The following is a 26,332-nucleotide window of genomic DNA, read 5'->3' as shown; positions in this document are numbered from 1 at the left end:
TAGGGGGCACAGGTTCAAAATAAGGGATCTCCCATTTAAGAAGGAGAAGAAGAGAAATTTCTTCTGAGGTCATTAGTTTTTGGAATTCTTTTCCACAGAGAACAGAGCAGGGTTAATGAATATATTCAAGGCATAGTTAGATTTTGATCAACAAGGGAGTCAAGGGTTATGGAGAGCAGGCTGGAAAGTGAAGTTAAGGCCATAATCAGATCAGCCATGATCTTATTGCATCACGAAGCAGGCTCAAGAGACCAAATGGCCTATTCCTGCTCCCATTTCTTATGTTCTTATGCAAAATGTCATCATTACAGAAAGCAAGTTTGAAACATAGAGGAAGTGTGTGTACACTTAAGAGTTATAGGTTAAAAGCGCTATACAAAATGTGTGTTGAGTCAAGAGATCCAAATTAATTGGGAAGTTTGAGAGATAACTGGCAAATATCAGTAAGCGTATAATGATAAGGCTAGGGAAAAAAAATAAACACTGAAAGTATAGAAAAAATTATGTTAGTATACAACTTACAGCCATTAAAGTGTACAAAAATCTGGCTAACCCAACCTTTAATAAACTCAGTGACCCAGCCTCAGCTGCTTTCTGGAGAAGAAAATTTGACCGACTAATGATGCTCAGAAAAAAAAATTACTACTCATCTGTGTTTTAAATGGGGGACCTCTTATTTTTAAACTCTGTCCCCTCGTTCTAGTCTCCCCCACAAGAACAAGGATGTTCTCCGATGTCCACCTGATCAAATCCCTTCAGGATCTTATATGTTTCAATAAGATCACCTCTCATTCTTCTAAACACGAATGGGTATAGGCCTAACCTGTTCAACCTTTCTTCATAAAATGAGTAAAGTGAACCTTCTCCGAACTGTTCGTAATGTAATTATTTTTTTTTCAAATAAGGAGAGCAAAACTGTACACTGTACTCCAGATGTGGTCTCACCAAGGCCCTGTAAAACTGCAGTAAACTTCCCTACTTTTATATTCCATTCCCCTTGCAATAAACACCAACATTCCATTTGCCTTCCTAATCACTTGTTGTATCTGCATACTAACTTTTCCTGATTCATGTACCAGGACACCCAGATCCCTTTTACCACCGAGTTATGCAATCTCTGTTTAAATAATATGCTGCTTTTCTATCCTTCCCGCCATAGTGTTTGCATTTTCCCACATTGTACTCCATCTGCCAAATTTTTGCCCACTCACTTAACCTATCTAAATCTCTTTGTAGACTTTTTGTTAGCTCACTTTCCTACCTTTCTTGGTTGCTAAATTTGCTGACATCACCATAAATTCAGTCCCTTCATCCCAGTCATTGATATAGATTGTAATTAGTTGAGGCCCCAGCACTGATCCTTGTGGCACTCCTCTAGTTATTGCTTGTCAACCTAAAAAACATTCATTTATCCATACTCTCTGCTTCCTGTTAGCTAACCAGTCCTTTATCTATGCTAATATGTTACCCCTTGCACTATGAGTTCCTATTTTGTGTGCTCACCTTTCATGGGGCACCTTATCGAACGCCTTTTGGAAATCCAGGTACACCACATCTACCAATTCCCCTTTATCCTCCTTGCCTGTTATTTCCTCAAAAGAACTCTAATAAATTAGTTAAACATGATCCCGCTTTCATAAAACCATGCAGCCTCTGCCTGAACCCACTGTGATTTTCTAACTATCCTGCTCTATTTCCCAATTCTCGCAATTTCCCTATGACAGATGTTAGGCTAACAGGTCCATAATTTTGGAAGGTTACAACCAATGCCTCTACTATCTGTGCTGCCACGGCTGTATTTTCTACCAACACCATGCATGTGCAGTTATACTGTTTTACTCCGTGATGTCACTGCAAGCAACGGATAGGCAACTGCCATGAGCAGAAGTGCTTATTAAACAGTTAAAGACAGATTTTAAAAAGCCTCATCTTCTCCACGTCAGCGGGTCACAGGCAAGTAAGTCGGGGATAGGGATGTGGGAGGGTGGGGGGTGAAGGGTGGGCAATTGAGGCGCAGTTTCCCCGCAGTTTCCGGGAATCGGGAAGGGGAGGGGAGGCTTCTGATCCACCTGGTGATGGCCACAATTCTGGATTACAACCTCCATACCCTGCATTTGCAGCTACGTGGCTTCTTCCAGTTGAATCTTATATGGATCCTGAAGCTGTTCACCCAATTTCTGAGCCCCACGGTAGGCGGGCAGTTGGGGCACAGATTCCCCACAGTTTCTGAATCTCCTGCACCAGAGCCTCTTCCCCTTAACTTGGGGGCTGTTGCCAGGGAGAGGCAGCTGCAAATGCAAGATACGGAGGTCGTAATCTGGAATTGCGGCCATTACCGGGTGGATCAGGAGCCTCCCCTCCCCATCCTGATTCCCAGAAACTGCAGGGAAACTGCGCCTCAATTGCCCTCTCGCCACAGAGCTCAGAAACTGGGTGAACGGCTTCAAGGTCAGAATAAGATGCAACCAGCACTGTCTCTTCTGCAAATGATGTAGTTTATTTTCTGTGCACGTGCAGACAGATATTGGCGTCCGTCCTGCATTGGCAGGAGACGCAGTGCACCGCCACTTCTTTTAAGACCGGAGGATACATGCTATCTGGTCCTGGGGACTTGTCAGCCTTTAGGTCTAATAGTTTTCCCAGTGCTTTTTAACCTGGTGATGCTAATTGTTTTAAGTTCCACCCTCCTTTTCACCTCTTGATTTTCAAGTGTCTTTGGGAAGTTTTCTAAGCGTTCTACAGTGAAGACAGACACACATACCTTCAACACATCCACTGTCCTTGTTTTCCATTATTAATTCCCCAGACTTCTCTCTCGAGGGTCAGCATTCACTTCAGTTACTCTTTTCCTTTTTAAATATTTGTAGAAGCTCTTTCCATCTATTTTTACATTTCTAGCTAGCTTCCTCTCATTTTCCCTCATTATTTTTTCACAGAATCACAGAATTTTAACAGCACAGAAAGAGGCCATTGGCCCATCGTGTCTACACCGGCTCTCCAAATGAGCACTTTTAGCCATTCTTTACTTGTTCTTAAAATCTGTCTAAATCTTCTGACTTGTCACTATTTTTGGCAGAATTGTACAGTTTCTTTCAATTTGATACTATCCTTAACTTCCTTATCTAGCCGGAGATGACGCATCCTTCTCAAAGAATCTTTCTTTCTCACTGGATAAATCTTTATTGAGTTATTAAATATCTCCTTAAAAGTCTGCTACTGCATCTCTACTGTATTACTTTTGAAAGTAGTTTCCCAGTTCATTTTAGCCAACTCTGCCTCCATACCCTTATAATTACCTTTATTTAGGTTTAAAACACTAGACTTAGAGCCATACTTTTCACCTTCAAAGTGAATGTGAAATTTTATCATGTTACAATCGCTGTCGCCTAGATGCTCCTTTATTATGATGTTATTGATTACACCTGTCTCATTGCTCAATGCTAAGTCCAGAATAGCTTGCTCCCTGGTTGGCACGAGAATGTACTGTTCTAACCCACGATTATTGCAGTCCTTCTTGCACGTCACATTTATTTCTTCCTGTATACGCTGTCCCACTGTGTAACTACTGTTCAGGGTCCTATAAACCACTCCTGCAAATTACCTCTAACCCTTTTATTCCTTATATCTACCCAAACGGATTCTACATCTTGCTCTTTCGAACTAAGGTCATCTCTCACTACTGTACTAACGTCATCCTTAATTAACAGAACTACCCCACTACCTTTTCCTAGCTTCCTGTCTTTCCGAAATGTCAAATATCCTTCAATATTCAGGTCACAGCCTTGGTCACTTTGCAGCCATGTCACTGCAATGGCCATCAGGTCATACATATTTATTTCTAAACGTGCTAACAATTCATCCATTTTGTTACGAATGCTGTCAGCATTTGGATACAGAGTCTTTAACAGTGTCTTTTTACCATTTTTGCAATCTCCACCCTTATTTGCTGCTGCGCTCTTAAGTTTGTGCATTCTATTCCTTCCTGCCACACTCTGGTTATTTCCTAAATTGCTACCTTGCTCTATTATCTCATTGTTTCTCTTTGATTTATCACATCTCCTCTCAAATGATCTCTTACCCCACTATTTAGTTTAAAGCCTTGTCTACCACCCCAGTTATACGACTTTCCAGGATGCTGGTCCCAGCGCAATGCAGGTGAAGACCATTCCAACAGTGCTGCTCTCACTTTCCCCAGTGCTAGTGCGACTACCCCCTGAATCAAAACCTATTTCTCCCACACCAGTCTTTCAGCCATGCATTCACCTCTCTAATCTTATTTACCCTATGCCAGTTTGCTCCTGGAAAATTCAAGAACTAAGGTGGAATGATGCAGTATACCTTAAGCAGGCAGCTTCTCATAAGGAACACAAAGAAAACTATTCTTTCCTCTGAGTAAGTTTCTTTAAAGAAATCCCACATCTTTCCCCAACAGGCAGATGGTCACAATTTTAAATCAAGAACATCTTCAAGGCAAATACAAAATGAACTGTTGTCCTCAACCCTATCTATTTGCATACCGGATAACTCATTTGACCCATTTTCAATTTGTCAATAGCTCAAAACAATTCTGCATAATAATTGTCTGAAAAATAAAATCCTTTGAAACTTGCCTTAAAGGGTCAGGCAAAATAATTTAGTTCCTAAGCCCCAAAGCTGCTGCGCTTCCATACTATATGTTTTCACTCATTACCCGCACACATAGTAGAAAACATTATGTTAGAATTCCAGGCAAACCCCTGAGCTAAAAAGACAAATGAAACTTTGACACCAGCAGAGCTCTGGTCTTGCTGCAACTTAAAATGAAAAGGTGACAATGTTTTGTAATTAAACAGAGCAGTTTTCCAGTTCTGTCACACAGAAATACTACCATGCAGATGAAAGCAGAAATCTAACCTGTGTTATTACTGCTTAAGTTCCCTGCCCGTCAAGCAATGACTGGCAGTCAGTCACTGCAGGCTAGGAGTCCCTTCTATATCTTCTATTTGCTACCAAGCCTACACCATCCCTCCACTTAGCTGCACAAGACTATTGGCCTGCCACTTTGTCTCTTTTCTGAGTGTCCCAATGATACCTTAAGAACTGTTCTCTGTCCTTCTTTGCTTGGGTTGATGCATCAAAATCTGAAGCACCTGGTACTAGATGAAGAAAATTCCATGCCCAAGACTTGACAATACACTGCTGTGATACAGTAGCTCCAATGAATACTGCCAAGCCCAAGTTGCTCCCCAGTAACCTGCTTTCCCAGAGTAGGCTCCCAAAGGCTACCAAGCTTCAGGTTCCTTTCTCCACTACTTCACAAACCCTAATCCAGTGTCCAAGAGTCCAGCTCATGTGAACATCAAGCCATAATTCCTTCCTCCGATATTTTCCAGGTCCTAACAACCCCTTCTAAAAACTGCCAGATAACCCAATCCCAGGTCCCCTACGGGTAGTAATCCTATCAATAAATGAGTGGCATGCAGGGACATAAGACACGAACATATAAAATTGCCAGAAAAAGCAGCAAGCCTGAGTATTAGGAAGAGTTTAGAATTCAGCAAAAGTGGGCAAAAAGATTGATCAAGAAGGGGAAAATAGAGTATGAGAGTAAACTTGCAGGGAACATAAAAACTGACTGTAAAAGCTTCTATACATATGTGAAGAGGAAAAGATTAGCAAAGACAAATGTAGGTCCCTTACAGTCAGAAACGGGGGTAATTATAATGGGGAACAAAGAAATGGCAGAAGAACTGAACGCGTATTTTAGTTCTGTCTTCACAAAAGAGGACTCAAATAATTTCCCAGAAATGTTAGGGAACCAAAGGTCAAGTGAGAGGGAGGAATTGAAGAAAATCAGTATTAGTAAAAAAAAAGAATGGTGCTAGAGAAATTAACAGGATTAAAGGCTGAAAAATCCCCAGGGCCTGATAATCTACATCCCAGAATATGAAAGGAAACAGCCCTGGAAATATTGGATGCATTGGTGGTCATCTTCCAAAATCCTATAGACTTTAGAGCAGTTCCTACAGATTGGAGGGTGGCAAATGTAACCCCATTATTTAAAAAAGGAGGGAGAGAAAAAACAGAGAATTACAAACTAGTTAGCCTAACATCAGTACTGGGGAAAATGCTAGAGTCTGTTATAAAAGATATGGTAACAGAACGCTTGGAAAGCGTTAACGGGATTACACAAAGTCAGCATGGGTTTATGAAAGGGAAATCATGCTTAACTAATCTACTGGAGTTTTGTTTTGAGGATGTAACTAGTAGAATAGATAAGGGAGAACCAGTGGATATGGTGTATTTGGATTTCAAGAAGGCTTTTGATAAGGTCCCACATAAGAGGCAAGTGGGCAAAATTAAAGCACATGGGATTGGGGGTAATATACTGACATGGATTGAGAATTGGTTGGCAAACCTGAAACAGAGAGTGGGAATAAATGAGGTTTTTTTCCCGGACGGCAAGCGGTGACTAGTGGCGTACCGCAGGGATCAGAGCTTGGGCCCCAGCTATTCATGATAAATATAAATGACTTGGATGAGGAACCCAAATGCAATACTTCCACAAAACTGGGCGGGGTCGTGAGGAGGATGCAAGGCTGCCTCAGGGTGATTTTGACAAGTCGTGTGTGTGGGCAAACAGTAGATGCAGTATAACGTGGATAAATTGGAAGTTATATGCTTCGGTGTGAAAAACAGAAAGGCAGAGTATTATTTAAATGATGATATATTGGGAAACGTGGATGTACAAAGGGATCTGGATGCCCTTGTACACCAGTCAATGAAAGTAAACAGGCAGGCACAGCAAGCAATTAGGAAGGCAAATTGTATGTTGGCCTTCATTACAAGAGGATTTGAGTTCAGAACAATGACTGCAGTTATACATGGCCTTGGAGAAACCACACCTGGAGTATTGCATGCAGTTTTGGTCTCCCTAAGAAAGGATATAGTTGCCATAGAGGGATGCAGTGAAGGTTCACTAGGCTGATACCGGGGATGGCAGGACTGTCATATGAGGAGAAATTGTTTCGACTGGGCCTGTATTCACTAGAGTTTAGAAGAATGAGAGGGGATCTGATTGAAACATATAAAATTGTAACATGGCTAGACAGACTAGATACAGGGAGGATGCTTCCCCTGGTTGGGGAGTCTAGAACCAGAGGCTACAGTCTCAGGATATGGGACAGGCCATTTAGGACTGAGATGAGAAAAAATTTCTTCACTGAGAGGGTGGTCAACCTGTGGAATTCCTTACCACAGTAGGCTATGGAGGCCGGGTCACTGAGTGTATTCAAGAAAGAAATTGATAAACATTTAGATATTAGGGGCATCAGGGGGTATGGAGAGAAAGTGGAAATATGCCACTGAGATAAAGCATCAGTCATGATCATATTGAATGGCAAAGCAATCTCCAAGGGCTGAATGGCCTACTCCTGCTCCTAGTTTCTATGAACTGACAAGTACCAGGGAGGTGCAAATGATAACTCAGCTACCAGCCATTAAACAGCCTCACAATAAAATAACTAATTAGGAGAAGGCAAACTAGAGAAATTAATCAAATACTTTATCAAGGAAATATACAGAACCAGGCCATTTAGCCCAGCCTATGTCAGCATTTACCCTCCAAACAAATAAATGCAACCAAAGAGGCAATAAGATCACAAATTATTTTTTTGGAAATCATTTCAGCTAGCTGACCATATACAGGTAAACACATGATTAAATATAAAAACAATCAAATAATTTGTAAAACAAAAATTCAACTTAAAGTTACGGAATTCCTGTTGGAAACAACAAGTAAATGTAGCCCACTATCACTTCCTCATGGCTTAACCTCTGAAAAGAGTTTTGGCCAGAGTTTAGCTCAGACTGCTGTCTGTGCTCCTGCTACAGCAGTTTTCTGATCCCAAGGTGAACAACACAGAAAATTATTAATAAGAAGGAAGGTTTCCCTATTGTGCATTTACAGGGCTCTCCACTGCAAACAGGTTATTCCCACTGATACAAATTAAGCAAAATCTTAAATGTAACATCATATTGGAAACAGCATGGCCTAAGTAAAATTCTAGAACTTTTACCTTGGTTCTACAGTCTGGTTCAAACTGAGCTCAGATTCAAGGCCAAGAGGCAGTCTCATGTCTTCCTGGAGACGCTGTTCAAGTTGGGCAACTTCCTCACTGTTTTTCTCTTGCACGCCTTTCAGTTTGTCTTCAAAGTAACTCTTTAGTTGTTCCAGCTCACAAAGATGTTGCTTCTGTAATTGCTCCCGCTGTTCAGCAAGTTCCTGTTTTAGACCTTCTACATCTTCAACTCGAGACGTACGAGCCAGCAAATGTTCCCTGAATTCTACAAGGGAATTATACAAATATATAATCGCTTATCATTTCTGATAAACACTAGAACTGTATCAGTATAAATACACTGCCCCAAAAGGACTCCCAATTGACTTATTCCAGTTGTGTGTGATTAGAATGAAAATGGAACCCAAAAGACAAGCCTCACCATTCGGCTATGGCTACTCAGCTTTTCCTGAACAGCAACAGCAAATTTGTTGTGAGTAGTACTAGTTACATTACAACTTTGCTCATAAAAATAAAAAGCACAAAATTTGCATTCAGCTTCAAAATATAGCCAATCAAAATTCCTGGTATTTATTATTGTCAAGCTGCCTCTTTGGCCGCACAGTAAGGTCAGGATTCACAAGTGCCACCTTTCTTCAAATGCTCCCCAACATGGTTTGGTTGCTCTGTTGGATTTGATACTGCAGAAATCACTTGCTCTCCAGTTCTACCCCAGAGTCATTCTTCTATAATAAACCAAAGCAGTAAGTTTCAGATGGACAGTCAAACAACTACGTTTAATTCCATCCAGATATCCACTTAACAGCAACAGGAACTCCGACTGATTCCTTACTCTCTACCAGCAGGACACTGGTAAATTGTAGCACCCACATTGCATTCTGACTGAGATCAACAGATTGAGAACCAAATTGTTCTCTTACATCATGGCAGCAGGAATAGAAACTTCCTTCAAATATAAATGATAGAACAGGACAGGCAGAAAGGATATAAAGCCAAAAGGAGGGCAAAGTTTGCAAGATCTATCACCAGAAAGCTGCATGTCCAGATGAAATGGCTAACAGGAGGACATGACACAGTGAGAAGGCTAAAACTGATGCCTAGAACAAATACAAGTCAGCCATGAGGGGAAGAGAAAAAGGGTTTGTAAGGAAGGAATAACACCCATCCAATTCCACAATGGAATCTCCAATAAAACACAGACATGCCAAGAAAAATTGAACTACCAAAGATTTATGTGGCAATAATTAGGGAAAATAGATGACCCTCTCTGATTAGCTTGTTTTCCAATGTGTGAATAGGTGAGTGTGGTATATGAAGATGCAGTGTCATAAAACTATCAGGTTCTTCATAAATTGGTCAATGCTGGAGTCTAGATGGGCCTCACCAGAAGGCCCAAGGCACATTTAGCTGTGTTTCCATTTGAGATACATCAGTTGTATAGTTTCAGATTAGTAGCATCCCACTGACAAGACAAACCCAGCAGAGGTGGCAGCACAATGGTATATAGTCAGGAAAGAGTTGCTCTAGGAGTTCTCAACATCGACTCCAGATCCCATGAAGTCTCATGCGATCAGGTCAAATATGGGCAAGGAAACTTCCTGCTGATTACCATGTACCATGTCCCCTGAATCAGAACTCCTCCATGTTGAACATCACTTGGAGGAAGCGCGGGGGTTGGCAAGGGCACAGAATGTACTACTTCAATGCCCATTACCAAGAGTGGCTCGGTAGCACCACTACTGACCGAGCTGGTCGAGTCCTAAAGGACATAACTGCCTGGCCACGTCTGCAACAGGTGGCGAGGGAACCACAATACTTGACCTCATCTTCACCAACCTGCCTGTCGCAGATGCATTTGTCCATGACAGTATCAATGACCACCGCACAGTCCTTGTGGATACCAAGTTCCATCTTCACAGTGAGGATAGCCTCCATCGTGTTGTGTGGCACTGCCATCATGCAAATTGGGATAGATTTCCAACAGATCTAGCAACTCAAGACTGGGCATCCATGCTGTGGGCCACCATTACCAGCAGAACTGTACTCAGCCGCAACCTGTAAGCTCATGGCCCAGCATATCCCCCACTCTACCATAATCACCAAGCCTGGGAATCAACCCTGGTTCAATGAACAGCGCAACAGGCATACCTAAAAATGAGGTGTCAACCTGGTGAAGCTACAACACAGGGCTACTTGCATGCCAAACAGCATAAGCAGTAAGTGATAGACAGAATTAAGCAATTCCACAACCAACGGATCCGGTCGAGGCTCTGCAGTCCTGCCACATCCAGTCATGAATGGTGGTGGACAATTAAACAACTAACAGGAGAGGAAGGCTTCACATCCTCAATGATGGGGGAGCCCAGCACATCAGTGCAAAAGGTAAGGCTGAAGCACTTGCTACAACCTCCTCCAGAGGTCCGCAGCAATCCAGATGCCAGCCTTCAGCCAATTCAATTCATTCCATGGGCTATCAAGAAATGGCTGAGGACACTGGATACTGAAAAGGCTATGGGCCCTGACAATATTTGAATAGGACTGAAGATTTGTGCTCAAAAACTTGCCCTAGCCAAGCTGTTCCAGTACAGCTACAACATTGGCATCTAACCGGCAATGTGGACCAGCTCTACACAGAAAGCTGGACAAATCCAACCCAGCCAATTACCACCCCATCAGTCTACTCTCCATCATCAGTAAAGTGATGGAAGGGGTCATCAAAGGTGCTATCAAGTGGAACTTGCTTAACAATAACCTGCTCACTGATGACCAGTTTGGGTTCCGCCAGGGCTACTCAGCTCCTGACTTCATTAATGCCTTGGTTCAAACACGGACAAAGAGCTGAACTCCCGAGGTGAGGCAAGAGTGACTGCCCTTGACATCAAGGCCACATTTGGCGGAGTGTGGCATCAAGGAGCAAAACTGGAGTCAATGGGAATCAGGGGGAAAACTCTCCACTGGCTTTAGTCATACCTAGCACAAAGGAAGATGGTTGTGGTTGTTGGAGGTCAGTCATCTCAGCTCCAAGATATCACTGCAGGAGTTCCTCAGGGTAGTGTCCTAGGCTTAACATCTTCAGCTGCTTCATCAATGACCTTCCCTCCATCATAAGGTCAGAAGTGGGGATGTTCGTTGGTGATTGCATAATGTTCAGCACCATTCAAGACTTCTCAGATACTGAAGCAGGCCACGTCCAAATGCAGCAAGACCTGGACAACATCCAGGCTTGGGCTGACAATTGGCAAGTAACACTGTGCCAGGCAACAAGAGAAAATCTAACCATCGTCCCATGACATTCAATGGCATTAGCATCATTGAATACCCCACTACTAACAACCTGGGAGTGGAGGGGTTACCATTGATCAGAAACTGAAGTGGACTAGCCATATAAATACTGTGGCTACAAAAGCAGGTCAGAGGCTATGAATCCTGCAGGGGGTAACTCACCTCCCAACTCCCCAAGGCCTGTCCACCATCAAGACACAAGTCAGGAGTGCGCTGGAATACTCCCCACTTGCCTGGATGAGTGCAGCTCCAACAACACTCAAGAAGCTCAACACCATCCAGGACAAAGCAGCCCACTTGATTGGCACCACATCCACAAACATTCACACCCTCCACCGCCGCCGCCGACGAACAGCTGCAGCGTGAACAGTGGCAGCGGTGTGTACCATCTGCTAGATGCACTGCAGAAACTCACCAAGGCTCCTTAGACAGCACCTTCCAAACCCATGGCCATTACCAACTAGAAGGTCAAGGGCAGCAGATACATGGGAACATCACCATCTGCAAGTTCCCCTCCAAGTCACTCACCATCCTGATTTGGAAATATATTGCCACCGTTCTTTCACTGTCGCTGGGTCAAAATCCGGGAACTCCCTCCTGAACAGCACTGTGGGTGTACCACATGGACTGCAGTGGTTCAAGAAGGCAGCTCACCACCATCTTCTCAAGGGCATTTAGGGATGGGCAATAAATGCTGGCCTAGCCAGCGAAGCCCAAATCCCTTAAATGAATAAAAAAACCTTTGCCTAATTATTACCAATAACCTGTCAGATTCTTTAATTATAAACACTTGAATTAGATCACCCATGAATCTTTTAAAATTCAAAGGAATACAAGCCAAGTTTATGCAACCTATCTTCATAATTTAACTCCTTTTTTCTGATACAGAACTACTGACGAAGAAAAAGTTACATCATCTGTGAAACTGGACTCTCTTTATCAGCTCTGTCCCAAAATCAACAAACGCTACAATAACCAACACCTTAAGATGGCAATGTTTTCTGTCAATCCCAAGACGACTCACTATAATGAAGCTGCATTACATACAGTGCAAGAGCAGGAAGCTCATAAAACCAAGACAACCTGACATGGTGACATTGCAGCTTGACTAATGCCTTAAAGTTAGTTCCTTTTTGATCTTCATGTGACTACTTTCCCTCCCCTTTCCCCATAATCAAACATATGGTTATGTATGCACTTTACTAGTATGTGAAGAATGCAATGATTATTGAACTCAGAGGCATTCAAAGTGAATTAAAAGTTGCAAAATCCCCCAGCTTTTAAAGATTCTTAATGATTGTGACCTCTCTGGTTAAGGACAATACCATCAAGTCTAGTTTAGTATCGTATAGTACGTGATGAGCAACTTCACAATTTGCAAATAGATAACTTCTTTAAAGAATACACAGCATTAATCCATTTTCTGTGTCTTGTCAAACATGCATCTTCCATTGCATCTGACTGAATGTGTGCTATTATACTGTTGTATTTTTAAAATGAAATGTTTGTCTCAGTACTCTCATTGAAACAAAAACACAAAAGGTTTACCACTAAGCTCTTCACGACTGGTCCTCGAACTCTCAAGCTGAGACCACAGGTGTACAACTTCTTGCTCAGAACGCAATTTGAATTCATCATAGCTCGCCTGCAATTTCTCCATCTGTCAAATAAAAACGTGGCACAGTATGAATGAACAGAGATTGAATTATACTCTTATCGCCTCTTATTACAGCCCCAGTTCGAGAAAGAACAGTTCCAAAGCTGTGGAATCTGCCCCTTATACAATGCAGGATGGATTCCACAGCACTAGAGTTTCACACAATGGCAAGTGAACAGTTATTTTGAATTTGTGATTCCTGGCCACTGGAGTTTCACTAATGACTGGAAAAGTCCCAGAAATAGAGGGATGCCAGTTTCCAGAAACTCTGGTGGCCATGTTTTTATTTAATGTTGAGAGTAAAACAGCTTCTGGATGCTAATCACAATAAGTGCTTATCATGGAAGAATGAGTCCAAAGGTAGTCTTTTACCTCAAGCTGGTTTATTCTCAAGACAGCTTTGCAGTGTAGCAGACTCTCCCAGCCCCTTCCACACTGGAGTGTTACAGTTGTACCCACTTGTAGCTGAACCAAAGCCCATCATCTGTCGTAACAATGCAGTTGTATTAACAATGTACTTGCTATACAGTATCATTGCTAGTCAACAAGATGATTGTTACTGGGCCTTGACAATGTAATCACTGCTATATTGACACTGGAGGCATTGGCAAAATAAAAGTCAACCTTCTGGGTAGATGCAGACCCATCCATGACATCTGGGCTGCCTCAACTACCTGACTGCGCAGAAACCACAAAAGCCCTTCGTTTGCTCACTGCAACAGTGCAAATTAGAGCTGAAAGGGCTCATAAGATGACCTTGGGGACAAATATAATAGCTCCAGAGCAAATGCAGGTAAGCAAGTTGGCATTATTTAGCTATGAGGGCTAATGCTGGGGAGGAAGAAACAGGTTGAAAATAAAAAAAAGGACCGACTCCTCCACTATATCTAGTTGTACGACCTCCACCCTTCAATGCTGTCCGGATGGCACTAGAATCATGATTGTCCCCAATACGCTCCAGGTCCAATCTCATGGTTACAGGGCCAATAGCCACTTGTGGGGTCGGGTGGTTTGAGGGGTGCGGGGGGAGACTTTTGGCTTGCATGGCATGCAAGGCAAGAAAATAACAAAAGCAACATGCTATATTAAGCTTACAAACTTTAACTGGGGAGGGGGGAATGCCCTCACCTGAATGTATTTCTACTTATCCAGTCAGTCAGAAAGGACAAGGAAGCATTCAATGAAAGGAAGAAGTTCTGAGGAACAAAGGGACCTTGGCATGTGTGTCCAAAGATCTCTGAAGGCGGAGGGGCATGTTAGTGGGGTGGTTTAAAAGGCATATGGGACACTTGCCTTTATCAATCTGGGCATAGATTACAAAAGTAGGGAGGTCATGTTGGAGTTGTATAGAACCTTGGTGAGGCCACAGCTGGAGTACTGTGTGCAGTTCTGGTCGCCACATTATAGGAAGGACGTGATTGCACTGGAGGGGGTGCAGAGGAGATTCACCAGGATGTAGCCTGGGATGAAACATTTAAGTTATGAAGAGAGGTTAGATAGACTTAGGTTGTTTTTGTTGGAGCACAGAAGACTGAGGGGCGACCTGATCGAGGTGTACAAGATTATGAGGGGCATGGACAGGGTGGATAGGGAGCAGCTGTTCCCCTTAGTTGAAGGGTCAGTCACAAGGGGACATAAGTTCAAGGTGAGGGGCAGGAGGTATGGGGGGGGATGTGAGGAAAAACATTTTTACCCGGGGGTGGTGACGGTCTGGAATGCACTGCCTGGAGGGTGGTGGAGGCGGGTTGCCTCACATCCTTTAAAAAGTACCTGGATGAGCACTTGGCACGTCATAACATTCAAGGCTATGGGCCAAGTGCTGGTAAATGGGGTTAGGTAGGTAGGTCAGGTGTTTCTCATGTGTCGGTGCAGACTCGAAGGGCCGAAGGGCCTCTTCTGCACTGTGTGATTCTGTGAAATTGTTGGAATCCATTATTAAGGAAGTAGTAATGGGGCATTTGGAAAGTCAAAATGCAATCCATCAAAGTCAGCATGGTTTTAAGAAGAGTAAATTGTATTTGACTGATTTCTTTGACATGCAAAGTGGATAATGGGGATCCTGTAGATGTAGTGTATCTGGACTTCCAGAAGGCCTTTGATATGGTGCCACCCAAAAAGATTAATACGCAAGATAAGATCACACGGAGTTAGGGGTAATATATTAGCTTGGATGGAGGATTGGCTAACCAACAGAAAGCAGAGAGTCGGGATAAATAGGTCTTTTTCTGGATGGCAAGCTGTAACTAGTGGGATGCCACAGGGTTCGGTCCTTGGGCCCCAACTATTTATAATCTATATTAATGACTTGGATTCAGGGATAGAAGGTACTATAGCTAAATTTGCAGATGACACCAAAATAGGTGAGAAAGTAAGTCGCAATGAAGAAATAAGAAATTTACAAATGGATATGGACAGGTTAGGTGAATGGGCCAAAATTTGGCAGATGGGAGTTTAACATGGATAAGTGTGAGGTTATCCATTTTTGTCAAAAGAATAAAAAGGCGACTTATTATTTAAATGGAGAGAAACTTCAGAATACTTCAGTGCAGAGGGATCTGGGTGTCTTCGTGCATGAATCACTGAAAGCTAGTATGCAGGTACAGAAACTAATAAGGAAGGCAAATGGAATTTTGGCATTTATTGCTAAAGGAATAAAGTATAAAAATAGGGAAGTGTTGTTGCAACTGTACAAGGCATTGGTGAGACCGCACCTGGAGTACTGTGCACAGTTTTGGTCCCCTTACTTGAGGAAGAATGTAGTGTATTGGAGGCAGTTCAGAGGTGGTTCACTAGATTGATACCAGAGGTGCAGGGCTTGTCTTATGAGGAGACTGAGCAGTTTAGGCCTATACTTGCTGGAGTTTAGAAGGATGAGAGGAGATCTAATTGAGGTATATAAGATGCTAAAGGGGATAGACAAAGTAGACGTGGTGTGGATGTTTCCCCTTCTGGGGCATTCTAGAACGTGAGGCCATAGTTTTAGGCTAAGGGGTGGTAGATTTAAATCAGAGATGAGGAGGAATTACTTTTCTCAAAGGGTCGTGAATCTGTGGAATTCATTACCTCAGAGTGCTGAATAAATTTAAGGAGGAGATAGACAGATTTTTAATTAGTAACGGGTTGAAAGGTTATGGGGAGAGGGCGGGAAATTGAGTTGAGGCCGAAATGAGATCAGCCATGATCATATTGAATGGTGGGGCAGGCTCGAGGGACTGAATTGACTACTCCTGCTCCTAGTTCTTATGTTCTTACATTCTTGATCCACTATCTGCAGTCATTATCATAAATCCTGCTCCCTAGTCAGCAACTCCATTTTCCTCCTTGTCCACTGTGTCAGGCTGAACCAGATCATTCCCAAACTGGACATTAACAAATTCTACTCACCACTGCACGATGGTCCTTCTCTTTTTTATCAAGTTCCTTCATCAGCTCCTGCTTCTGTTGAAATTCTACTTGAATCTGTTCCTGAAGTTTTGTCAAATTGGACTGATGGAGGCTCTCCAAGTTGTGGCGCTCATCTATAACAGAGCATGATCGAGGAAATTTCACTCCACTATTTTCTTCACACTTTTACAGCTACACAAGCATTTGGAGTGAAAAACTAAGTCACACTGGTAGAGTGAAGGATCCACCAGGCTTGAAGCCGATTGTAATGAGATTTACTCACTATCTTACTGCACTTTTTAACAATGTTTGATGACAATGCTAGTTACCAAAAATGGAAGATGTTCTATTCTTAGGAACCATCATTACTTAAACGAGTACAAAATTAACAAAGAAACTACTATTACATTAGATGAAATAGAAAACATGGAGAAAAAAAAAACAAATTTCTAAGCTGCAAGGTCACATGGAAGAACAAAAATTAGTTAACCTACTCAGCCTGCTCACTGTAACAAGTCTTTTGGACTTTTATTCAAAGCAAACAATATACAAGCTAGTAGTTGCAAGAAGCAAACAGCAGGAAAGAATTTGCATTCCAATTGCATTCCACAGATGAAAATTCTGCACTCTGAAGTGGGCTTAAAAAGAAACAGTGCTTGATAAAGTATTCCACTACTTTTGTCCATACTTTTATTGAGGAAATAAGTTAAAAATGGCCAAAGCCTATCAAGCAGAATAGGAACAAAGACAAGAAAAGGCAAAATCAAACAGATGTAGTTAATTAATACCGAGCTCCTGTTGTAAAAGACTGCTCACTGTAGACAGATTTAGGAAAGGAGGCTAAGGGGAAGAAAGGAGTTCAGAGTTTTGGAGGCTCTAGTTAAGAGGAGATGACAATGTACCTGAGCTCAACAAAAGGATGGAAGAAGGGAGAAAGAAAGAAGAAATCAGGGCACTGAATATTTGGAGTTTAGGAGGAACAAAACTTAGACTTCTCTGTTAGCCACAGATTGGTTCTGTTTAAAATTAATCGATCAATACAGCCTAAAAATCTTTGACTTGAATTAATTCTACATATTTTCTACAGAAGCTTGAAAAAACTGGTTGCTCAAAGGTGGTCAATTACTCATCCCAACACCCAGAAAATAGGATGTGAAAATTATCTTTTTGCATTTTAATGGCAAACACGTAAGCTATTTTCAAGCAGACAGAATCATTGATTTCTTTTCCTGATGTATAACAATGTTACACACTCATTCCACAAGAAATCACAATGTCATCCAAAAAAAATCTACCCCAATTTCTGAGTTGGGAGCTTTGAAACACCTTTAACAATCTGACAAGAAAAGCTTTAAGCTTTTCCACTCGAACAGATGCCAATGGTTAGATTGCCTTCTTTCAAAAATGTCTCAGAGACCTACAGACTCAAACATGCCTATATATATATATATATATATATACCTCTGGACATATAGCTAATCCTTTGATTCAAGATTTCCATCACATCCACCCACCAACAGGTGCTAATGGCAATCAAGAGCACCAAATATCTTGGTTAAAGTAAAAAGCAAAAAAACTGCGGATGCTGGAAATCCAAAACAAAAATAAAAATACCTGGAAAAACTCAGCAGGTCTGACAGCATCTGCGGAGAGGAACACAGTTAACGTTTCGAGTCCTATTGACTCTTCATCAGAACTAAGTAAAAATAGAAAGGAGGTGAAATATAAACTGGTTTAAGGGGGGGGTGGGCCAAGTAGAGCTGGATAAAGGGCCAGTGATAGGTGGAGATAGCCAAAAGATGTCATAGACAAAAGGACAAAGAGGTGTTGAAGGTGGTGATATTATCTAAGGAATGTGCTAATAAGTGACATTAAGGGTAGAAAGCAGGACGAGCAAGGTATAGATAGCCCTAGTGGGGGTGGGGTGGGGGGAAAGGTTCGAAATAGGCTAAAAGGTAGAGATAAAACAATGAATGGAAATACATTTAAAAATAATGGAAATAGGTGGGAAAAGAAAAATCTATATAAATTATTGGAAAAAAGGGGATCGGAAAGGGGGTGGGGATGGAGAAGAGAGTTCATGATCTAAAATTGTTGAACTCAATATTCAGTCCAGAAGGCTGTAAAGTGCCTAGTCGGATAGCTTGGTTATATCATTTGTCAATCGGCTATAATTTATTGCATTGGAACATTTGAAAGTCAGAGTTATGACAGCACAGAAGGAGGCCGAACCATGCCAGCTCTCTGTAGGGCAATCCACTCGAGTCACATTCCCCCACTTTTCCTCCATTAAGTGCCTACCCAATTTCCTTCTGAAATCATTGATCATCTCTGCTTCTACCACTTTCATAGAAAGTTCCAGGTGATTACCACTTGCTACATAAAAAAAAAGTTCTTCCTCACATTCCCTAGCATCTCTTGCCCAAAACCTTATATCTGTGTCCCCTAGTCCTTGTAACATCAGCTGATGGGAACAGTTTTTCCTAGTCTACTTTATCCAAATCTGTCACAAACTTGTATACTTTATGGGGAGATGGTGATGCAGTGGTAATATCACTGCACTAGTAATACAGAGGCCCAGGTTAATGTTCTGGGAACATGGGTCAAATTCCACTACAGTAGCTGGTGGAATTTAATAAATCTGGAATATAAACCTAGACTCGAAACTATCACCAATTGCTCTAAAAATCCATCTGGTTCACTAATGCCCTTTAGGGAAAAAAATCTGTCGCCCTTGCCTGGTCTGGCTTACATGTGAATCCAGACCCACAGCGATGTGGTTGACTCTTAACTGCCCACTGGAATGGCCTAGCAAGCCACTCAAGAGAAATTAGGGAAGGGCAACAAATGCTGGCCTTGCCAGCAACACCCACATCACATGAAAGGATAAAAAAAAAAACTTGTCAAATTTCCCCTCAATCTCCTTTGGAGAACAACCTAGCTTCTCCAACCTCACCTTGCAGCTCAATTCCCTCATCCTGGAACAATTCTGTAAATTTCCTCTGCACACTTTCAAGGGTCTATGCATCCTTCCTCAAGTGACATTACTAAAACTGGATTCAACACAACTTGATTTTTATATAGGTTCTGCATAATTTTTAAAAATAAAATAGCAGGGAAGTTCAGTGCCAGAAGGAGGGGGATCAAAGACAGAATCTATTTGATTGGAGCTGAGAAACAATGAAGGAGCTGTTACGCCACTTGGTGTATTTTGTAGACCACCAAAATATGGGAAAGAGATGGAGCAGATTTGTCAAAAAATTACTGAAACTATAGGGTAGAGATAATAGGAGATTTTAATGTTCAATGTAACAATTATTGTGTTAAGGGCAGAGAAGGGAAGGAATTTCTGAAGTGCGTTGGAGAATTTTCTTTATCAGTATGCTTCCTACCCAACGAGGAAGCAAGCATTGCTGGGTCTAGTCCTGGGGAATGCTGTGGGTCAAGTGGAGAATGTCTGAGTCAGGGAGCACCCCAGAAATAGTGATCATACTATTGTACAATTTAGATTAGTTATGGAGAAGGACAAAGAGATATCTAGAATAAAAATACTTAGCTGAAGGAGGGCTAATTGAGGAGAAATCTGGTCTGGTAAATTGGAGTCAACGACTGACCTGAAGAATTATAAGAGTAGTGTGCAACCTTTGAAGTGGTGGTATATTCCTACAAGGAAGAAAGGGAATGCAACAAATGCCACAGCCTGAGAGCAGGATGAAGCAGAAAAAGGGGAGCAATGAGAAATGCCAGCTTGATAAATACAAGGGAATTAGATTGAAAATAGAAAGTAGAGCAGTGAAAAAGGAAATAGGAGGGACAAAGGCAGTAAGGGAACACATCGTATTCCCTTTTAGGTAGCTGCCAAAGGTCTTCTATGGGGAGAACAACATAAAAGGGATGAAAATAGAAATCTATTTTGGAAGCAGAGTGTATGGCTGAAATACTAATTGCATACTTTGCATCAGTATTTACCAAGGAAGAGGACTTTGTCAAAACTATGGTAAACACGGAGGTTGCCGGAATACTGATGCAATAAAAATAAAGAGGTGATAGAAAGGTTACTTAAGGCACATAAGTCACCTGCTCCAGATGGGATTCGTCCTGGCTTATTGAAGGAAGTAAGGATAGAAATCGTGGAAGGTAGTGGTCAAAATCTTCCAATTCACCTTGGATACAGATTAGTGCCAAAGGACTAGAGAGTTGCAAATATTACATTCTTGTTCAAAAACGGGAGAGGATATACCTGACAATTACAGGACTGCCAGTTTAACATTACTGGTGGGAAAGCATTTAGAAACACCAATCCAGGAAAAATTAACATCCAGTTGGACAAGCATAGACTTGTTAAGGGCAAATTATGCTTGACTAACTTGACAGAGTTGTTTTGAGTAGGTACCAGAGGGTAATTAAGGTCAGTGCGCTTGAATTTGGATAAATGGACTTCCAAAAGGTGTTTGGTAAAGTAACACATATTATGCTCATTAGCAAACTTGAAGCCCTTGTGATAAAAATGGGCAATAGCAGCATGGATGCAAAATTGGCAAAGGGATAAAAAAAATCAGAGTTGTGAGTGGCAGTTTTTATATGGACTTCCAAAAGATGTTTGATAAAGTTACACATATCATGCTTGTTAGCAAACTTGATGCACTTGCGATAAAAACGGGCAGTAGCAGCACGGACGCAAAATTGGTGAAGAGATAAAAAAATCAGAGTTGTTGTGAAAGATTGTTTTTCCAACTGGAGGAAGGGAACGGTTCCCCAAGGTTCAATGCTTGGACCACTGCTGTTTTTGACATACATTAATAACTTCAACTTTGGGGTACTGGGCACAATTCCGAAGTCTGCCAGTGACACAAAACTTGGAAGTATAGTAAACAGTGAAAAAGACAGTAAAAACTTCATGAGGCATGTGGAACCAAGGCAAATGCAATTCAGTCCAGATACACTGTGGTAGGGAGAATGGGGAGGGGCGATTGAAACTCAATCTACAATTTTAAAGGGGATACAAGAACAGCGGATCTTAGGGATCTTTGAAGTTGGCAGAACACATTAACAAAGCATTTGGGACCCTGGTCTATATAATTTGAGGCATGGAGTACACAGCCAGGAAATAATTCTGCACTTATATAAAATAAGAATTTGGCTCCAGCTGGAGCTTGGATGCTTCAGAAGCATGTGAAGGCTTTGGAGAAGGTGCAGAGGGATTTACTAGGATTCCAGGAATGAGGGATTATAGTTAAAAGGAGAGGCTGGAGTTGTTCTCCTTGGAGCAAAAAAAATTAAGAGGAGATTTGGTGGAGGTCTTTGTTTATTCTATTTAAATTGTTAATAGTCAAGAACCAGAGGGCAGAATTTTTGTCACAAAAACTGCAAGAGGTGACATAAACAGAAAACCGTTTAGGATTTGGAATGCACTTCCTGCTAGGGTGGCAGATATAGATTCAGTAGTCGTCGTCCAAAGAGAATTCAATAAATAGTTGAAGAAAGAGTTGCAGGGATATAGGAAAAGTAGGAGGTTTTGGCTCTAATTGCAGTTTCTTTGAAAGAGCTGGCACAGACTCATCAGACCAACAGCTTGCTACTGTGCTGTACTTTAATTCTGTGATTCCTTAACGAGTCAGTACTGGAACCACTGCTTATAATGACCTGGACTTGCACATAGAATACACAGCATAGAAATAGGTTATTCCGCCCAAACGGTCCATACAAGCATTTATGGCCCACTTGAGCTTCCTCCCATCTTTTCCCATCTAACTTAACAGCACGATTTGCTCTTACTTTTCTCAAACGCTTGTCGTTCTTCTATTTCATTATGGATTGCTTCAAGTTCATTCTGTAGCTTCTCCATCTTCCTGCCCCATTCTTCCAGCTCGGTCTGATGCTGTGCAGACATTGCCTGTTCCTGCTTCTCAATGCGCTGCCTGCACTCTTCCTCCCATTCCTTTTGCATGTTCTGTTAGAATAAAACAAGTTGATGCTGATGTTCACCATTACGCCTTGATAACAGCTTGAATTTTGTATAGTGCATTTAACATTAAGAACCTTGGAACATTTTGCTACAAGAGCAATATCAATAGAAACATTTTTGACACCAAGTCATAGGAGGAGAAAGCAGGACAGATGAGCAAAAGTTTGGTCAAGGGAATAGGTTTTAAAGAGCATCTTAAAGTAATAAAAAGAGAGAAATAGAGAAGAGAAAGGTTTAGTGTGGGAATTCTGGAATTGGGGCCTGGGTAGCTGAAAGCAAAGCTACCAATGGTGGAGTGATTCAAATCACTACAGGCCAGGAAGATTACAGGGCTAGAGGAAGGTACAGAGATAGGGAGAGGCAAGAAGTTTGAAAACAAGGATGAGCATTTTAAAATTGAGGTGTTGGCAGATCAGGAGCCAGTGTAGGTCAAGTAAGTATGGAGGTGATAGGTGGCTTGGTGCAAACTAAGGTACAGGCAGCAGAGATTTGTAACTAAGGTTATGTAGGATGGAAGATCCTACATGGGAGGCTTGCTGTAACAGCATTGGAATAATCAAGCCTGGAGGCAACAAAGAAAGGCATGGATGAAAGTTAAGCAGTTAAGCTCTGTTGAGTGATGTTACGGAGATAAGAGCAGCTGCAGTCCTTAGACAATAACTACAGCTACAGAAACTCCATTGCCCAGTTTCGTAAGATTAAATAACAAAAGATTCCATGATGCAACAGGTAATGAGAGTGGTAATGGACATAGTAAAAAAACAAAGGTTGTGTCCAAATGAGGTGTGAATGGCAACTTAAAAACTATTTGAATGCAACATGAAGGGATAAAGAAAGAAACAAGACAAAAATAAAAATACCTGGAAAAATTCAGCAGGTCTGGCAGCATCTGCGGAGAGGAACACAGTTAACGTTTTGAGTCCAAATGACCCTTCAACAGACCTAAGTAAAAATAGAAGAGAGGTGAAATATAAGCTGGTTTAAGGGGGGGGTGGGACAAGTAGAGCTGGATAGAGGGCCAGTGATCCAGCTCTACTTGTCCCACCCCCCCCACGTAAACCAGCTTATATTTCACCTCTCTTCTATTTTTACTTAGTTCTGTTGAAGGGTCATTCCGACTCGAAATGTTAATTGTGGTCCTCTCTGCAGATGCTGCCAGACCTGCTGAGTTTTTCCAGGTATTTTTGTTTTTGTTTTGGATTTCCAGCATCCGCGGTTTTTGCTTTTAAGAAAGAAGCAAGGCCTCCTTCAGCGCTGTATTACTCTAGGATTCTAGTTGCAAGTTTAGCATGCATAGAAGAACAGATGACTGGGCCCACAGTTCCCATGAGTAGACTGGAACGCCACTGTTATTATCTAATGCAATAATGAGAATGGCTGGAACAAAGTGGATGGAACCTTTTTCATATATCATTGAGTCTTTTTTAATATATCAATTCCCAATTGAAATGATCCAATTCTGATCAAGCTTCAGGTGACAATCTAATGATTTTTGCTTCACTGTACTGTTGACACAGATGTTACTTGACTGCCAAAGAACAAAACTTTCCTAAAATTTAAATAAACGTGATTTTCATACTTGCAGTTTCTTTGCTTCCTCTGCTACCACTGTAGCCTTCAAAAGAGCAGCATCTTCTTCCAATGCCTTCCTTAAATCCTCTGGAAACAAAAGAATGATCATGGAATGTCAATTGACCTGCTATGGCTTCCTTTTCTCCCTTCAATTCTATAACATGGTTTAATGCATCAGCTGTGGCTTAGGGGTGACACTCTTACCCATGAGTCAGAAGGCTGTCAGTTGAAGTCTCACTCCAGAGACTTAAACCAAGCTGACATTTCAGCCCAGTACTGAAGAACTGCACATGTGGAGGTGCCGCCTCTTCAGATGAGATGTTGAGCAGAGGGCCTGTCAGGCTGCTCAGGTGAACAGAAAAGATCCGAGGATTATTTGGTAAGGAGCAGTGTCAAGTGTTCTTGACTGTGTTCTGGCCAATGTATAATCCTCAACCAACATCACTAAAATGGGTTACTTGCACATTTATCGCATTGCAGTTTGTGGGATCTTGATGTGGTTGCAGTGTTTCACAATTACAACAGTGAATTCACTTCAAAAGTACTTTACACTTGAAGTGCTTTGGGATGTCCTGAGGCTGTGAAATATGCCATACAGATGCAAGTCCTTCCTTTTCTTTTACTTCCCAGCCATGTTTTGCCAACATCAAACCCTGACCACCTTCAAAATTATGGAATCTAATCGCTGGAGGAAACTGCAGGATAAAAGGTCTAGAATCTAAATGGAGAATTGTTGCAATTTTGTTCAAAGCACACAGCAATTTCTTATATGACTTAAAAATAACACAGTGTAATGTGATTTCACTGCACTTTGAAATGCATTGGCCTTGAACTGGTTTTCTTGAGTTTACTACACTTTCCACATTACCCAGAACAAAAGGTGAGCAGCAATTCCTAACTGGAGCATTTCAACAAATTTGGAAGGTGTGGCATCCATCACATTTAAGTAACATGGATTTTATGAAAACAACAGAGTATTAGCAACCACAAATGGACTATTGCATTCTGCATAGAGCTCAAAGCCTTTGGTGCAAATTGAGGCAGGCATACTAACCCAACAGAGGAAGCATTTAGTTTGTTTTGATACACATGAAATACTGTATGGATCAATATGACCAATGGTACATTCTCAGTGCTCAATTTAAAATTCCAGCATGTTGCTTAGTCCTCTTGTATGTTGATGGTGGTTTATATTTCCACATAGACACATATAGAAGTCACATGGGAAGAAATCACTCAGCCCACATTAACATTTTTGCTCCATGTGAGCAAACAGTCCCAATCACACTTACTTGTCTTGTTCTTATGTCCCTTTTTCTCAATCCACCTATCCAATCTTATCTTGAATGTTGACATTCAAGATAATACCAATAGTGGGGTACCGCAGGGATCTGTGCTGGGACCCCAGTTATTCACAATATACATTAATCATTTAGATGAGGGAACTAAATGTAATATCTCCAAATTTGCACATGACACAAAGCTGGGTGGGAGGGTGAGCTGTGAGGAGGATGCAGAGATGCTTCAGTGTGATTTGGACAAGCTGAGTGAGTGGGCAAATGCATGGCAGATGCAGTATAATGTGGATAAATGTGAGGTTATCCACTTTGGTAGCAAAAACAGGAAGGCAGGTTATTATCTGAATGGCTATAAATTGAGAGAGGGGAATGTGCAGTGAGACCTGGGTGTCCTTGTACACCAGTTGCTGAAAGTAAGCATGCAGGTGCAGCAGGCGGTAAAGAAGGCAAATGGTATGTTGGCCTTAATAGCCAGAGGATTCAAGTACAGGAACAGGGATGTCTTGCTGCAATTGTACAGGGCCTTGGTGAGACCATACCTGGAATATTGTGTGCAGTTTTAGTCTTCTTATCTGAGGAAGCGTGTACTTGCTATAGAGGGAGTGCAGCAAAGGTTTACCCGACTGATTCCTGGGATGGTGGGACTGACATATGAGGAGAGATTGAGTCGATTAGGATTATATTCGCTGGGGTTCAGAAGAATGAGGGGGGATCTCAAAGAAACCTATAAAATTCTAACAGGTCTAGACAGGGTAGGTGCAGGAAGGATGTTCCCAATGGTGGGGGGAGTCCAGAACCAGGGGTCACAGAGGATATGGGGTAGACCATTTAGGACTAAGATGAGGAGAAATTTCTTCACCCAGAGAGCAGTGAGCCCGTGGAATTCGTTACCACAGAAAGCAGTTGAGACCAAAACACTATGTTTTCAAGAAGGAGTTAGATATAGCTCTTGGGGTGAAAGGGATCAAAGGATATGGGGAGAAAGCGGGAGCAGGCTATTGAGTTGGATGATCAGCCATGATCATAATGAATGGCAGAGCAGGTTCGAAGGGCCTACTCCTGCTCCTAGTTTCTATGACATAATTGCTGCCTCAACCACTGATCAAAATCAACA

The 26,332-nt window shown here is 41.8% G+C and overlaps 1 protein-coding gene across 9 annotated transcripts in view; it reads right to left on the bottom strand.

Annotated features, from left to right (window-relative positions):
* Positions 1-26,332, bottom strand: part of pcnt (pericentrin) — a 344,329-nt gene that overhangs the window by 213,538 nt on the left and 104,459 nt on the right. For all 9 annotated transcript variants that reach the window (XM_078551646.1, XM_078551643.1, XM_078551644.1 and 6 more), the window contains 5 exons: positions 23,928-24,007; positions 22,159-22,333; positions 16,384-16,517; positions 12,891-13,002; positions 8,058-8,325 (listed from right to left, as the gene is read on the bottom strand). In XM_078551646.1, coding sequence (XP_078407772.1) covers positions 8,058-8,325; positions 12,891-13,002; positions 16,384-16,517; positions 22,159-22,333; positions 23,928-24,007 — 769 coding nt within the window. The remainder of the gene's footprint in view (positions 1-8,057; positions 8,326-12,890; positions 13,003-16,383; positions 16,518-22,158; positions 22,334-23,927; positions 24,008-26,332) is intronic.

This window comes from Cetorhinus maximus, chromosome 11 (genome assembly GCF_964194155.1).
Source record: "Cetorhinus maximus chromosome 11, sCetMax3.hap1.1, whole genome shotgun sequence".
Lineage (NCBI taxonomy): Eukaryota > Metazoa > Chordata > Chondrichthyes > Lamniformes > Cetorhinidae > Cetorhinus > Cetorhinus maximus.
The sequence above is the reverse complement of the archived record's forward strand: the minus strand, read 5'-3'. Positions and strand labels throughout refer to the sequence as shown.